General features: G+C 35.2%; 2 protein-coding genes, 1 non-coding gene and 1 pseudogene across 3 annotated transcripts; all 4 read right to left on the reverse strand.

Moving 5' to 3' along the window:
• Positions 1 to 1823: 1823 nt before the first annotated feature.
• On the reverse strand, positions 1824 to 5336 carry LOC143580455 (vacuolar protein sorting-associated protein 45 homolog). Its single transcript, XM_077063469.1, has 9 exons — positions 5197 to 5336; positions 5018 to 5098; positions 4784 to 4925; positions 4514 to 4692; positions 3434 to 3589; positions 3238 to 3345; positions 3040 to 3161; positions 2146 to 2277; positions 1824 to 2076 (listed from the first exon to the last, which is right to left on the reverse strand). Exons 1-9 carry the CDS (start codon positions 5329 to 5331, stop codon positions 2016 to 2018), a joined length of 1116 nt encoding a protein of 371 aa, XP_076919584.1. The 5' UTR covers positions 5332 to 5336; the 3' UTR covers positions 1824 to 2015.
• Positions 5337 to 7232: 1896 nt separating this feature from the next.
• LOC143580448 (RING-H2 finger protein ATL22-like) lies at positions 7233 to 10265 on the reverse strand (annotated as a pseudogene).
• A 2713-nt stretch (positions 10266 to 12978) lies between these two features.
• On the reverse strand, positions 12979 to 14614 carry LOC143580457 (putative RING-H2 finger protein ATL21A). Its single transcript, XM_077063470.1, has 3 exons — positions 14343 to 14614; positions 13547 to 13949; positions 12979 to 13433 (listed from the first exon to the last, which is right to left on the reverse strand). Exons 1-3 carry the CDS (start codon positions 14610 to 14612, stop codon positions 12979 to 12981), a joined length of 1128 nt encoding a protein of 375 aa, XP_076919585.1. The 5' UTR covers positions 14613 to 14614.
• A 930-nt stretch (positions 14615 to 15544) lies between these two features.
• Positions 15545 to 15616, reverse strand: TRNAP-AGG (transfer RNA proline (anticodon AGG)). Its single transcript has one exon. It is a non-coding gene; the product is annotated as a tRNA-Pro (tRNA).
• Between the last annotated feature and the right edge of the window lie 967 nt (positions 15617 to 16583).

Raw genomic sequence — 16583 nt, forward strand, 5'->3', positions numbered from 1 at the left:
GTAACACGGGATCTAACCTAGTATTTTATTAAAGAAGAAAAGAATTCTATTTATAAATGTAAAGCTAAATAAAGGCGTGTGCTTAGTTTTTCTTAGGATGGCGACATATACTGAATCAAGTTGTTTTCTTTCGATATATTTGCGTTTAGTGTTGACATCTACTAGATCTCGCAATCTTAAAATGCAATTATATATCGGTTCATATAATCGCACAACTTTCTATAAGTAACTTTCAAGCTTATAATTTCATTGTAATTTAATAAATCAAAAACAAATTCTAATATTCACAATAATGGAGTATTAGAAACCGATTATTATTTCTTCAAAACTCCTCATCCGTTACCATATTCATAAACCCCTCCAGCTAGTGGTGTTCATAATTTAATTCGAATTCGAAACACTCGAAATTCGTTTTGAATTTCCACGAATTGAAATCGAAAATTTCAAGAAACTTATTTTTTTCAAAGAAATGGATTCAAAATTAAAGTAAGGAGTGACAAATATGAAAATAAGAGCTTCTGTTCGTAAAATTTGTGAAAAATGTCGACTAATCCGTCGTCGAGGACGAATTATAGTAATGTGTTCCAACCCAAGACATAAACAAAGACAAGGATAATAAGACTGGTTAAAGACCCAATATACAAATAAGATGGGGGGTCTTTTTTTACATGAAATGGATGTATCCATATGTCCCTGCTCAAATTTATGAGATGATAAAATATGGCAAAAGCTATACAGAAAAAGATTTCACGTGAACGTACTAGTTCACGTAAGAGTATGCGTAAAATACTAAAGGGGGTTATTCATATTCAAGCAAGTTTCAATAATACCATTGTGACTGTTACAGATGTACGAATTCGATTATTAATATTCGAATTCGTTTAAAAAAAATTCGAATTCGATTCGTATTCGAGTATGGTAATCCAATACGAATTGAATTCGAATTTATGATTTATTATTCGATTTGAAATTTGAATTCAAAATTATATATATATATATATATATATATATATATATATATATATTATGTGTGTATACATATATATATATTATATATACATACACATATATATAATTTTTTGTTTGGGTCAAATCCATAAATAATAAATGTTCATTACAAAATATTTAAACCCTATAGCACATATTATTATTTTTTATCCCATACTATTTGTATTTTAATTTTTAACTTACTATTCGCATGTTATTGTAGCAACTTTAAACTAATATTTGTATGCTTTACAATTATGATTTTGGTTTTCGAAACTTTTAACATAGGTGAACTTGAATCAAATCGAATTTATTCGTAATCGGTCCATATTCGATTCGATTCGAGTTTCAAATACGAATTGAATCGAATATTACAACAATTTTCATTCATGTTTAAGAAAACTATATGGCTAAAAAGCAACACAACTTCTAATATCACTACATTTTCAACAATTTTCACGTATTCCCCTTTTTTTTTCTTAACTCACTCTTTTTTGATTTCATGTTTGATACTTTGACATGCTCAATACCGTTATGGTTGTAAAATATCCGGTCTAGGCGTCGCTTAATCCTCAATTAATCACTAGCCAGTACCCCACCAACCAGTCGCCGGTTAATTGTTGTTTGCTCAATATCCGTCAAAATTGAAATACATAATGTATATTTGAAAATTTACATATAAATTTAGATCAAATTAATCCCTACTAATCCAAATTAATCCCTACTGCCCAACTAGCGCCTAATGAATTTTACAACAATAAATACCAATTAAGGAAATAACTTAAACTAAAGAAAGTGAGAAAACTAAAATATTAATAACAAAAAACACAGATTATACAGCTAGTGTTCATATACCCTTGTCACAATTTTATGCACCACATCAAACAAACCCCGTGGCTATAACATTATGTATAGTTCATATCTCATAACAATTATCAGCACCTCATCTCCTGACACCTTTTACATCTCGATGCACATGAAACCTCAAGAAAAGCAAACGAAAAGCAAACTATAAAACCGAGTGACATCTAAACGACACCTGTGCTTGATCGGGCAATCCTTTGAGCTTCTTCAAGGTCCTTCAAAAACCTGCATTTACCAAAACATACATTATAACTCATGTCATCATAAATAACTATGAGTAGAGTGTTAACAGACCTTTTAGAATTTAGAAGAGTGGAACCTCCAAGTATAAACCGAATTCCAGAATTCAATGAGTTCTGTAGAGCAACTGAACGGGATTCCTCAAATGTTGTCCCGCCAACAATAAAGATCACGACCTCTTGTGGCCTGCCACCAATAAAAAAGTTGGAAACTTCAACCCGTTTACTTTATTTCAGTATTTGCAATGGATAAAACCTCCTAAAGGAGCCTATAAACAAACCCAATGTTCTATGAACAGTTTGACAGGAAGTTCGTTTATGTTCGTCTATTTAATAAACAAACGAAAAATGAACAAAAAGTTTTGTTCATTAGTTACATGAACAGAATTCTTGTTGGTTCATTTATGTTCGTGAATATTCGTTTACATTTGTTTAAGTTTGTCAGTTCACGATCGTTAATCCACTCATTTAAAATTTTTTGGACCACTATAGCTTAGTCTAGTTCCAACTTTTTAGGTCTAACAACACATTACTTTTCATTAGTTTTAGCTCAGCTATGATATGTTTGACTTGGTTTGTTAATTTATACTGTTAACGAAAGAACATAAACAAACACCAACATTTTCATTTTATTAACCAAAGAACACGAACAAGTAAACCTCGTTTGTTTAATTGTTCGCGTCTGATCGTTTGTTCGGTAAAAGTTAAGCAAAAAAACATGAGCATGCTCCATTCATGTTTGTACAGTTCGTTAACAAACCTACGCCTATATCATTTTACTAAAAGGTGTTAAGACTAGTAGTCTAGTACCAAAAAGTTACTCGTTTTGAGCAGTTATGTACGATTCCAAACTATAATGAATACTCTCTTCATTTTCTTTAATATCAAAGCAAGCTCAATTGACCCAGCCATTTAGCCAATTAGAAAAAAGTAGAGCAAACCGACAAACCTGCCCTGCTGAAAGTGATTCCCAACAAAAGGGTAATCAACATCTCTCAACCGTCCCTTTGTGATACTCTCCATAGTTTGGAACAGAAGCGGTTGATGTTGAGTGTACACATTCTCAACCCCCTAATAATAATAACAAATAATCAGCAGGTTGCACATAAACGTCAGGAAACTTGGGGTGAATGTTTATAATGCACACCTTTAATCCACGAGCCATGTTACGTGCAATATTCAAGATATCCCTGTTACCATACAGATCTCCGGTTCGCCTATCAACCCCCGCTTGCTTTAAAAGGAATTGTACAAGCTGTCATCTCAACAAAACACACTCAAATCAATGCATTTATAAGTAATTAAATGGGTTTACATCTAAAACAAAGTATTAGTATTAGTACCCCGGGCTTATACTTGGGGGACCGAGAAGCCAACTTATTGAAGAGCTGCATGAGTTGAACGGGGCTCTCTTTCTCGTATCGCAAAGCATACAACATTACAAGGTGTAGTCGATCGATGTCTAACACACTTTCGTTGTTCAGAAGATTTGTCACAGCCTAATAAAACATTCGAACACGAGTCATGCTAATAATACTCGGAGCATGTTCAACAAATGAACAAACATGAACAATTAACACACAGGAATTTTTTGTTCATGCTCGTACATTAAGAAAACGAGTGTGTTCGTGTTCATTTGTTGAAAGTGCAAACGAATGGTTCACGAACAAACATAGTTAATCATGGATTAACGAACATAACTTAACAAACACCAATTACAAGCAAGCATAAACATCAACATGTCTGGGCTAAAAATTTAATAAAGCTAGTAGACTAAACTGTAAGATGTGATATTTCAATTTCATCAAACTAAACTAAACTAAACTGTAATAGGCCTAAATATTTGAAATGAATATATAAACGAATGTAAAAAACGAACTTAAGCAAACGTAAACTAACGAATGCAAGCCTATGAACTTAAGAAAACGTGAACGAACAAGCACGAACGACCGTTCATGAACGTAATTGAACGAGCGTGTTCATGTTTGTCGTTTAACTAAATGAATAAAATAATATTTTCATGCCCGTTCATTTATTGAATAAATAATCATGATTAAAATGTATAAGCACCTCGAATTAACTGAGCAAACCAATTGAAAGTAAATGTGCACATCAGGGCCTAAAAAAAACTAGATTTAATTGTAAAATGGACCTAAAAAATTTAGATAAACATATAAACGAGCATAAATGAATTTATACGAATGGATGTGAACGAACATTCACCAACATAAATGAATGAGTGAAACATGTGTGCATGTTCATTCGTTTAACTAACTGAACAAACAATGTTGTTTATGTTCGTTTGTTTATTAAAAAACCAACATTAACAAACATCTTGTCCAATGATTCACGAAGAGCTTAAGAAAAAAAAAACCCTACGCACACAAATGGAGCATGTATATTTGATTAAAGTGTATAAGCACCTCAAATGCAGCTCCTTGGCCACCGTTACAAGCCAATTCTTGTTCAGTCTGTGATACTAACATGAGTTTTCGCTCCTCAACTATTTTGCTCATTTCTGTCACTAGGGTTACATGCTTAGACACATTTCCTTGCATTTTTCTATACTCTGGATAATTATCAACAAATTTAGCCATATCTTCTGCACTCAAACAAAACAAAGTAGTACAGTCAGATCATTAGTTGCTAAATACAAATATAAGTTCGTATTTTTTTTTCTTTTTTGTTCAAACCTATTGTTTGGATATTCTGATTGCTTTTTGCCACTTGCTGAAAATCATCCACCATTCGCTTGATATTCATTCCAATGTCTCCAAAGTTTTCATACATATTAGCCTTGAAAAAGGCATCTTGTTCAGACGACAATACAACCTCCTATTTTAAACCACATCGTAAATAACAACTGATCACAAAGTATTCTATGGCATATTATCAATTAAGGTGAATATAAAGAAGTGAAAGCTGACCTGTTGATCCTTTGAAAACTTCCCAACATTTCCTAAGTCTACTTTATTGTCTTTGATACCTATCAGTTCGTGCACCATAGCCTACACAAGTTAGCAAATTAGCATTACTGTTAATAATATTTCAACCGGCTATTATTATTATTGTTACAGTTTAAGTTTCAAAAGTTCAAAAGTGGCACCTGGTAAGTCCATTGATTCAATAATGGAGTAACGGGATCATCTCTCCTATCAATTACAAGCAATAAAGGAGAGATTTCTGTTCGTCTGAAATCAAAAAGACCACTTTCTTGCTGATACATCAGCTTCTGTTGCATCCAAAAGGAAATTAGTAAAAAAGTGAACAATTTAAAATGAACACTAAAACTAAACTTTTATATATTGTTTTTATGTATATATATTGTTCATTCTCCAGCTATAACTAAACTTTTATATATGAACACTAAAATCTCATGTGTTTCGTCATAATTTCAGCATATTATTTCATAATAATTTTTTTTGATGATTTGTAACAGATCAGAGGTTGAAGTATAGTGGAGCGGAACTACTATCAATGCAGTTTGCATCCGTGTCGGTTGGTTCAGTTGGTTCGTCCGATGACCCCACTACATCACCCCAGTAGAAATGCGGACCGTAGTCACGGAGATGGTTTTTTGTTTGTTTTGTGAGGTTTGTTCTCAAACCAATATGGTAGCGAAAAAGATATAAATTTTTAGTAAAATAAACGAAGTTGGATGAAAAGGTGAAGGTATTGTATTTCTTGTGTATCTCGGATATTTATCAAAGGTTTATGATGGGATAATAGGTGAGCTCTTATATAGTGTGTTGAGATTTAAAAGCCTCTTCATACTAATGCAATTTTGGTTATTTTCTTTTAGTATAAACATGTTTATTTTGTGTATATCCGTTCGTCGATGCTATAAATGAACTGTTCATAAACATAAACTAACGTAAACAACCACTGATTAAATTTAGCATGAATATCCAAAACTGTCCAAGCATTTTTTTGGGTCTGAAAAATCATTTTTGGCTTGGACCTAATTTTTGTTTTCCAATAACTAATTCGTCCACAGTTTTAACCGCGACATGAGCCTAACATTTGAGAGTTGTGTGACATCAATCTATTGGGTTGTGCCTAAAGGGTTAAGGGTTGAATTGCAGAATCCAGTATGGGTGATGAATAAAGTCCATACTACTTAAAACCCTTGACCTGATTAAATTTCAACTTAAAGGGTAAAAGGGTTTCAAGGGTCCGACCCTTTTTAAAACTCTTGACCTGTTTACTAGTTTCTAGATAGATATACATCAGATTCGCGATTAATCTGAAATGTAGGAGAGGTTGGTATCTTATATATGATTCATCATAAATTTCATAACTACTAAGAAAAATAAAAATAAAAGGCCATACTACTGATTGGAAACACACACACACACATATAAATATATATATATATATATATATATATATATATATCACTGAATTGTTCTCTACATGTAATTTATGAATGTGAATATTATTTGCATCGATTTAAATGGTTGATAAACTTTCGAAGTTAAAGTTTACTGTGTTATGAAATGGAAGTATAATTGTTCTAGGATTCATATATTAAAGTTTATATGAGATATGCAACTAGTAAAAGCAGAAAAGGAGCTGCGATTATTGCTTTAAAGGGTAAAGGGTTGGACCCTTGAAACCCTTATTTATACCCGACCCTTTTATTGTTTAGAGGGTAGGGTCTCGGGTTCACATTTTTTCCTAAAAGGGTAAAGGGTCCGGATAAGGTATTATGTAAAAGGGTAGGGTCTTACCCTTTGAACAGTCTTAAAATTAATTGCCCTTAATAACAAAGATGAAAGTTAATAGTGAAACCAGTTTAATCATCACTATAAATTATTATCAATCATTACATAATAGTTTAGATTATTAAAATTTTAATTTTTTTATGAATAATTAAAGTTTTAAATAATATAATAACTAGATAAGTATTAAAATAATACTTCTTTTATAAAGCACTTAAGATTTGAGATGTAAGATATGCATGAGAATGGAAACTTTTTACTTTTTAAGAAACTAATCTTTTGTTTTTTCTTCAACTAATATTCAAAAAATAAATGCTCTTCATAAAATACACATAACCATTCAATTGTATGACCTTGTATTTATACATGTAAATATACATATTTAAAGTACCAAAATTCAAAATCATTTACCGGTTTCCTACGAATCCATAGAAGTAGTTATTGCCGAAGTACACGGTGTTACCATTGACGAGCTTTCAGGCATATTCCTACAAACTGGACATGTTGCATTCAACTTGAGCCACTCATCTATACAATCCGCATGAAAATAATGATTACACTCTGGAATTGTCCTTACGACTCTCTAGGCTTGTACTCTGAAAGACATATTGAAGAAACGTGTATCGACTTACTTGTATACGATCAACGTTCCTCGGGTACGAGTGTGCTATATCACCGATGGTTTTCCGAGATACGGGTCCTTCCACCTACAAAACGAACAGCACCGTGAGCTTACCCCTCAGAAAGGGACAGAGGGGTTCTTTGGGGTAACCCTCCGGTGTGAGAATAAGATATTGCAGGAGAAGATAAGAATGTGAAAATGAGTAAAGGATTCAGAATATCTTTCTTGCCCTGCACCAACTGTGGAGGTGGTGTGGTATTTATAGTATTAGGGTTTCCAATGATTGGGCTCAGACCCAATTAGGGCCTTTTTGGCCTCCTCCTATTGCTTCGCGCCACGTGTACTTAGGACACCTGGTGCTTTTTCATTGATTATTCTCTGACCAAGGTATTTCACCTGACCCATGTGCCATCACGTTGTGGCACATGGGTTTTGCTGAGTTGTCCACCCTTCATTGGCAGCTGTCAACATCAGCACATTCTTTATTCCTTAAAAGATACCTTCTGGAAGGTTGTCTGATGAGTACAATCATGGTTGTCCGATGAGTACAATCATGGTTGTCCTTATCCTGATTTGGATTAGACTATTGTCTCATTTGTTGTGTTGTCCTTTATGCGCCTTCTCTTTATTCTCACGCGCAGATGTTTCATGCGCAGATGTGATATGCGTGAGCATATGTGATATGCGCCACGCGCAGATGTGATATGCGTGAGCATATGTGATGCGTGAGCATATGTGATGCGCGAGCATATGTGATATGCGTGAGCATATGTGATATGCGCCACGCGCATAGGTTTTGGCTTTGTGTCTTCGTGACATCCTGATTTCAAGCCTCTTGTCTATATCTTGTGGGTTGACCCGCCCCGCTCGATGTTAAGGCGGGTGCATACCCCTTCACATATCATCGTCAGGTAATCTACAACTCTCTCCAAGCATGGTTTTTGGGTATGACTCAATTGTTGGCCCGTCTAAACCCGTTCTAGAGGGTGGTTGAGGTATGATAGCAACAGAAGACAGGTCGACACTTTGACGGTGAGTTTCATTGTAGCCCTTGGCTCTGAAAGCCGTGTAACATATGAGCCCGATGACGCAAATCACTGCCGGCATACCAATGCCTAAACTTAGTCCATACTTAGCAGTCCTTGAAAACTCTAAATCAATTATTATCTATCAATATTCAATAAGCAAAAGTCAAAGTTAAAGCCGCCTGTTTTGACTTCTATGCCTCAACAAGTCAACTAGTCTAGCAATGTCATTTAATTAATAGGTATAAATACAAAAGATTATCTTAATGCTTTATGAGTACTACTTCTTGCAAAATAATTTGTATTGTAGTTTAGGGACGAGCAAGTGGTATTGGGTAACAATACCGACACAGCAGTGTTGTAAAAGTCGGATTTCAAAGCCGACTAGTTGTTTCGGACCCCTACCTTGGAGACTTTTTCCAAGTCGGTTGGATTAGTCAGAGGCGGTCAAAGTCGGTCAAAAGTCGGACTAGTCGGGCTAGGAATTTCTAAAAGTCGGCCTAGTCGGACAAAAAGTTGGGCTAGGCGGGCTATGGTTCTTTAGAAGTCAGTTAAAAGTCATTAAAAAGTTGTCGAGTCAGCTAGAGTACCCTTTTGACGTGAATTATGCTTATTTTGACAAATATCTATTATCCAAAAATTAATTTTCATTATAATTACCATGTCCGAGTACTCCGACTACTCCCAACTCCCCAGTCAGTCACCAAGGATCCGCCTAAAGACTTTTGCAACATTACGACACAGTACTGAATTAGGTACCGTCATGACTAATTCAATACCAACTTTTTAAGATTTCGAATTTTTGCCTTTAGCACTTGTACCGGTTCCCATTTTTTACAAATTTCAGTATCGGTATTTCTATACTGATACCAAACTCATCCCTACTGTGATTCATACATAAAAATGTGTACCTATCTGTCGATCTGCATTTTCACAGCCTCTACAAGCTGGATTGAACCAAATCAGCTCAAATTCCGATCTCATATCTCCCATTCAACGGCAAGGGCACTGCGATCGCCTTCATAACCTTACAATTCGACGGCATGTTTCTACGCGAATACAATTCCGGCCGAACCGCAACTACCGAGTGGTTTTTGCTGTTTAGGCAAGGAAACGGCACTGCCGGGTACATGTAACCGAAGCTCTGTGACGAGCAGTTGTAGAAAGTGTATCTCTGTAAGTTAGGGAATTCGAATGGTGTCCCGGTGATGTTTAAACTGTGGATTCTGTCTCGCCCGCAGAAATCCGGATCTATATATATCGCCTGTGAATCAATTATTCGATAAGGGTGAAGCTTGTATTGTGGCCAGCCGGCTGTTGGGTCAAAATTTATTTATTAAAAGCCGGTTTAATAAATATGGCAAATAATAATTAATCCAACTAATTAACAGATGCGTAGCGGAATAAAACGAGTTTCCAGTGGTGTAAATTTATGTGTTTTCGTCTGAAAGTTTTTATATATGGCGTAAATTTATCTGTTTTCATCCGAAAGCTTTTTTTGAAAATTTTGATAGTCTAAGCTTCACCAATTTGACGTGATCGAAAGTGAAGAGCTTGGAACGAACCTGTGAGACGTAGTCGATAGCGTTGACGATGTATGAACGTGAGGATGGAAGTTGGATGATAGTTTTATTTAGTTTGCTGCAATAGAGGTTGAAGCCTGGATATCCACACCATGAGGGATGGTGGTTGGTGATGCGGAATGGGAATCGGATTAGTGGTTCGGTCGGGTGTCGGTGGTGGCGGAGATGGATGCGAGTAGGAAGGTGGAGAAGAAGATTAACCGGAGAAGGCTCTTCTCCATGTGGTTGACTGGTTGGTTGCTACCTCGCCGGCGAGACCACCGCCTACTAGAGTTGAATGAAAGAGTGTGTCAAATATTCATTAAATAATGCTTAATTATGGTGGCCATTGGTGTGTAGATTTTCAAATGTGGTTCATATAAAATATATAGCATTTTATACTCACTTTCAAAATATTAACAAGGCTAATTTTGTTGCCCGGTAGTTTATTGTAAAGATATGACAAAACTATTCTTTTATGTTTCTACGTTTTTTCATTTGACGTTCTTTGACAAAAGAAATAACAAAAAAACATCTTTTAAAAACTTTATCACGTTACGCTCTATGACACTAATCCAGTTAATTTTCTTTTGTTAAATCTAGTAATGTGAAAGACGCATGAGGGGTAATTTTGTAAATTTACAAATTTATTTAATAAATAGAACTAAAAAATAATAGTTTGTTAATAAATACTCTCTCTCTCTCTCTCACATACACCAGTCACCGCCCAACTTATCTTCATCCAAAGCAACACAACCACCATCACCTTCCACCACCATCACCTGCCGCTACGTGTGCAATTAAGTCCTTTAATCAAACTGCTTAAGACTCACAATCGATCAATGCCAGTTCTAAGGGCACGATAAACGCATTTGATGATACACTGTTTATATTTGAAAGGAATCCGGATCCGGATGAAAAACACAAATCTACATCTGATCCCCAATCAAATCCCCCAAATTCGCACAAAAATGGTGTTTACTAGTGAAATTAGGGTTTTGGTGATAGAATGCATGCATGATTGTGTTGTTTGATTGATTATCTATAATGGTTGAACCAGTGGACGAAGCCTTTCAGGTCTTAAACCCGTGAACGAAGGCCACATATGGTGGTGGAGGTCTGGTTGTCATGGATGTGTGGTATAGAGAGTAAGAAGACAACAAGTGGTGGGTGGTGGTCGACCGACAGGGGGTTGTGGTTGGTGATGGTGAGAGAAAGATGGGGATGGGTCATTAGGATTCTTGATGATTTGCAACGTTCTATTTATTAAATAAATATGTAAATTTACAAATATGCATTATTGTCCATTTGTACTATTCTTTCATCCTCCATACTAGAGTTTTTCTTGAGATTTCTCAAACGTTGATATCAATCTATATATGAATCCATTACTTCACTCATACTTTCATCTGAATTTTGAGCATCGGTTATATAATATATAACTTAGGTTCTTGTCAAATATAAATGTACGATTGAGAAAGATGATATTAAAAGATGTTTTTTTCTGGAAGGTTTTGGCGTATTGCGAGCTAATCTTGATTTTGAACATTGACAATTTGAAATGTTCGTAAATTAATTATTCGTGGTTCTGATGTAATTGAAAGTATAAGTTTTAATTCGGAGCATGAGTTTGGACGTTATTTTGATTGAATTCCAGACCACGTGTCCTTGACACGTATAATACTTTAAGCAGGACAAATTAGTGTGTCTCACAACGAGGAATTTTAGCAAGGGGCCAAGGGTAGTTAACATCTTACGTAGTTAGTTTGCCCTTTCTTTTATTCATGTAATGACTACCCATTATTATTATACTTGTAATATATGGTATTGCTACATGTGATTATGTGAAGCCTTTGGAATACAAGAAATGATTTGCCTCCTTTGCCGGATAACTTAATTGATTATTAGTACTTGAAAAATTAATAATAATCTGGTTTGACACATAATATTTTCTTAACCAAAAGGACCATTTTCCACTCTAACAAGCATCCCACCGGTTTTTCAATAATGATATTTTAGTATGTAAATACGGCAAAAACGTAGTTTAGTTAAACCACGGTTTGAGAAGAATAATATTAACTTTCCAACCTTGAATTAACATTTGCATTAATTTTGTTGTAACTTTAGTGCATTTCTTGTAGTCGGGTGTTTTTTTGTTGTTTATTAAGGCTGGTTACTTGCTAGTCTTTTTGTTTTGTTGGTGGTGGCTCTTCGTTTGTGGAGGCTGCGCTGTTGTTCGTTGTTGTTTATAAAAGTCACAGTTCGAAAAAAAAACTTGCTAGTCTCTTGTTTTTAATAAAAGTTGGCTGTTTTAAAAAAATTAACAATCGAATTACTAAATTCAAATAAGAGAGGGCTAACCAGAAATAAAAGGGCAACTTTCATATCCGCGCTCAGAAATCAACGGATAACAAGAATATATGCTTTACTATTAGTCATTTTCCAATCATAACTTTCAGAAGTAACGTGTTGAGTCATATATGATTCATATTTTGAAATATATATTCCAGCATCAAATTAGGTACATGACAACCATTGATATATAGCTTTAAACAACTTTGATTTTGAAAGCGCGTATTACTTGACATGTTTTATAAATAATCAAGTTTTCTTTATTTGTCATAAATACATACAAAAAATAATTTATAATTTTACAAATAAATTTAAGATGTAGGGTATGTTTAATGAGAGCATTTTAGGATCCAATCTTTAGGTCTTTTAAAAATATAAACTTTCATAATAACAAATAAGCCCATGAGAAAAGGTATTTAAAGTACCTTTACGAATATCCCTTGAAACCATTACCCATACCAAATATCAAACACCAAGTGATTGACATTCTATACTTCACAATTCACACACACATATAGCAACTCAATTGTGTGACCTTGTACGCATACAAAATATAAATGTGAATGCTACAGAGTACAAAAATTGAAAAATTTCCGATTGGGACTATTCTACAGTAGAAGTCGTTGACGTTGTAGAGCACGGTGTGACCAGTGACGAGCTTTCAGGCGAATTCCTGCACACCGGACACGTTGCATTCAACTTCAGCCACTCATCAATACACTCCGCATGAAAATAATGATTACATTCTGGAATAGTCCTTAAAGACTCTTTAGGCTTGTAATCCGAAAGACATATAATACACATGCTATCATCATTCGGTAACCTACAACTCTCACCTAGCGTTGTTTTCGAGTACGACTCGATCGTGGTCCCGTCTAAGCCAGTTCTGGTGGCCGGTTGCGGGGTGATGGAGATAGAAAAGAGGTCAACACTTTGATGACGAGTTTCGCTATAGTTTCTCACTCTGGTGGCAGAGTAACATATCAGCCCGATTATGCAAATCATTACCGGCATACCGATTCCTAGACTTAATCCATACATAGCACTCTTTGGAAACCCTAAATCAATTACCATTAATCAATATTTAAAAACAAGAATGAAAGTCAAAATTGCATACTTTGACTTTGATAGCAAAAATAGTCAACTTTGACTTTAATATTGTGAAGCTTACCACGGCGAGAACCAAGACAACCAATCTGATCAAGACTCTTCCATCCACAAGCCCTGAATTCAATTTCACATGTTATACAATCCGGAATGAACCACTTCAGCTGCAAATCCGATCTAATGTCTTCGTTCCACCGGGTGGGCACGGCAATAGTCTTCATGACCTCACAACTCGAAGGCATCATTCCGGATAGAATCAGTCCGGTTCGAACAGCAGCCACCGAGTGATTCTTACTATTAAGGCAAGTAAACGGAATAGCCGGATACATGAAACTGAAGTTCTGTAACGAGCAGTTGAAGAAAGTGTAGAGCAGTTTGTTACTAATATCGAATGGCGTATCGGTTAAATTGAAACTGATGATGTTGATACCGTTTCGCTGGCAGAAATCCGGATCTATGGAGATCACCTGTGAATCGTAACAATCGTTTACGGTTCTTATGAATTGATTAGGCCATGAGGTATACTAATCATGGCTTAAGGCTATGTGTCATGATTTAACTAAAAAGTGAAAAATACCTTGATACGTAACTATCACTACCACGTAGGAATAGGGGCCCTCACTAAATTTTCCGTAAAAAATTCTTAGATATCTATAAGATACCGTACCTGTACTGTGACAGAAACGATACATATGGTGTTTGGTACCCACTTTTCTTAAATTCAGTGCTGGGTATTTTTGATGCGAGTACAGGTTTTTTTTTTTTTTTCCGGATACTGATTAAAAAAAGTAGAGTTTTTCTTGGGTATTAGGTAACAACTGAAGTATTTATTATGTACATGATTTGAGCTGAAAACGAACCTGTGAAACGTAGTTGATCGCGTTGACAGTGTATGAATGCGAAGGCGAAAGCCGAATAATTGTTCGATTTTGTTTGTTACACGAGAGGCCATAACCTGGAAAGCCGCACCACGGAGGTTGCCGGCCGATTATACGGAACGGGAACCGGACTTGTGGTTCGTTACGGCCGCAGGAGGCCGGGCGACAAGGGTTGTCATCGTCGGCGGCAGTGATGAATCGGAGTAAGACGCCGGAGAAGAATATTAGGCGGAGAATATGTGACTTCTCCATGTGGTCGCCGGAGTGTGCTTTATGGTGGCTATTGGGGAGTTAATATTTTCAAATGGTTTTCCAACGAATATTAAAAAGAAGTTAAATAATATTAATTCAAGTTTTATATTATGGAAATGGAAATATAAGCCGATGCAAATAAACATATTTATACATTAAAATAAAGTTGATGGAGAGAGAGAATATTATAAAAAGAATCAAAATGGTGACCAAGTTGGAAGGGGATTAGGACTATGTCCGTTCGATCAATAGAAAATCTATGATCACAAATTGTTTTGTATAATTAATTTGAGGATGGTTATATGAGGGTATCTATTAATTAATTATTTTTTTTTTAAAAGTGAATTTTTTGATCTTCCCGGGACTTGAACCCGGGACTTTGGGGTTAGGAGAATTAATTAATTATTAAGACTAGGAAAATCAATACTGTATTTGAAAATATGTTTATATTAGTATATATGTACCCACATGCGTACGTGGGTTATAACACTATACTTGATCATGCGTATAGTAATACGTAATATTATAGATTACTTGTTTTGCCAAAATTATAATAATATGATAGGGTTTAGGATATTGCATCAAGTATAATGCATCGTAACATATATCATAATGCATTTATAAGCCAAAGCTTGTATATGCTTAAGAAATATTTGTCACTCAAGTAAAATGATATCAAGTGTATAGTGGTTCCACTAAATACTATTCATTCTTTAGTTTTCACTTAAAGGTGAAACTACCTTCATCTCGATATCATAAGTCATGATGTTTCTTTAAGATGGTAAGAGTTTTATTTGTATCTCTCTAGAATGCTAAAGATACATATAAATGTTTAGATTACATCGAAACAGAAGGCAAAAAATTGTTGCCCCTACGATTGTACGGGCAACAAGCTGCGCCACTACCCCCATTTTGAATTGCAAAAAATTCAAGGGGCATTCCGAGAATTGAACTTGGGACCTCTCGCACCCTAAGCGAGAATCATACCACTAGACCAAATGCCCAAGGATAAAAGGGAAAAGTGTTTAGTACTCATATAGTCGTACATATTTAATTATTCTCTTGCTCTCTTGGTCGTCAAAATCTTGAATTGATACAATGAGGCATAGCAAAGATAACATACGAATTATTAATATATGTATATGTCTACCTATCATTTTACAAGAGGATGGGTAAGAAAAATGGAGGATTGTAGATTTGTAGTGTATCTTGGTCAGTTATGAACCCCGCGAGAAAACATGTTATCTATTATACGATATAAGGTCACACTTTTAATATGTTATTAGTAGAAGAGTACAAAACAAAATTTGCTACAAACTAAGTGTACATGATTATCTTTTTACACTATCTTTTTACACACCTCTGGTTTGCTTGAATAATCATTGATGTGTATATGTTTAAACATCATTTGCATTGTGTGTTTTGTTTTATAGTTTTCTTGAAGATTCTAATAGATTTGGTATTTATTGGCTTAACTTTGAATTTTCAGGAACAAATAACCTGTGGATAATCAAACGAACGGACACACGAAGAATATTGCAAAAAAGAGCTTGTGAAAGAGGCTGAGCACGGGACGGGCCCCATTAAACGCCTGTCACCCCCCCCCCCCCCAACCCCACGTGCTTCATATAACAAACGTGTGTGCCCAAAGTCTAGCATGCCTCGTGCTCCAAGTACCATGGCCTCGTGCCACTAACGATGTCTTCTAACACCTTAGTGATGGATGGACAAAACATCCACGGTCTACTTTGGCTGCTTAATAAACGAGCAAAGTTTTCTTGACGACAAAGAAATGCACAAACTAGGGCTCAAAAGTACGTGTTTGTTGAGAGAGATAACTGAGTAAATGATTTCAAATGAACACTCAAGGCTCTTACTTATAGTTTGATTATGGTACCATAGCGGACCAATAAGAGAATTAGTATTAGACCACTAATGTTTATAAATTATTAGTCATCAGACATGTGCCGA

The sequence above is a fragment of the Bidens hawaiensis genome, unplaced genomic scaffold (genome assembly GCF_021521415.1).
Source record: "Bidens hawaiensis isolate Kalapana, Puna unplaced genomic scaffold, B.hawaiensis_p1.1 tig00030492_1, whole genome shotgun sequence".
Lineage (NCBI taxonomy): Eukaryota > Viridiplantae > Streptophyta > Magnoliopsida > Asterales > Asteraceae > Bidens > Bidens hawaiensis.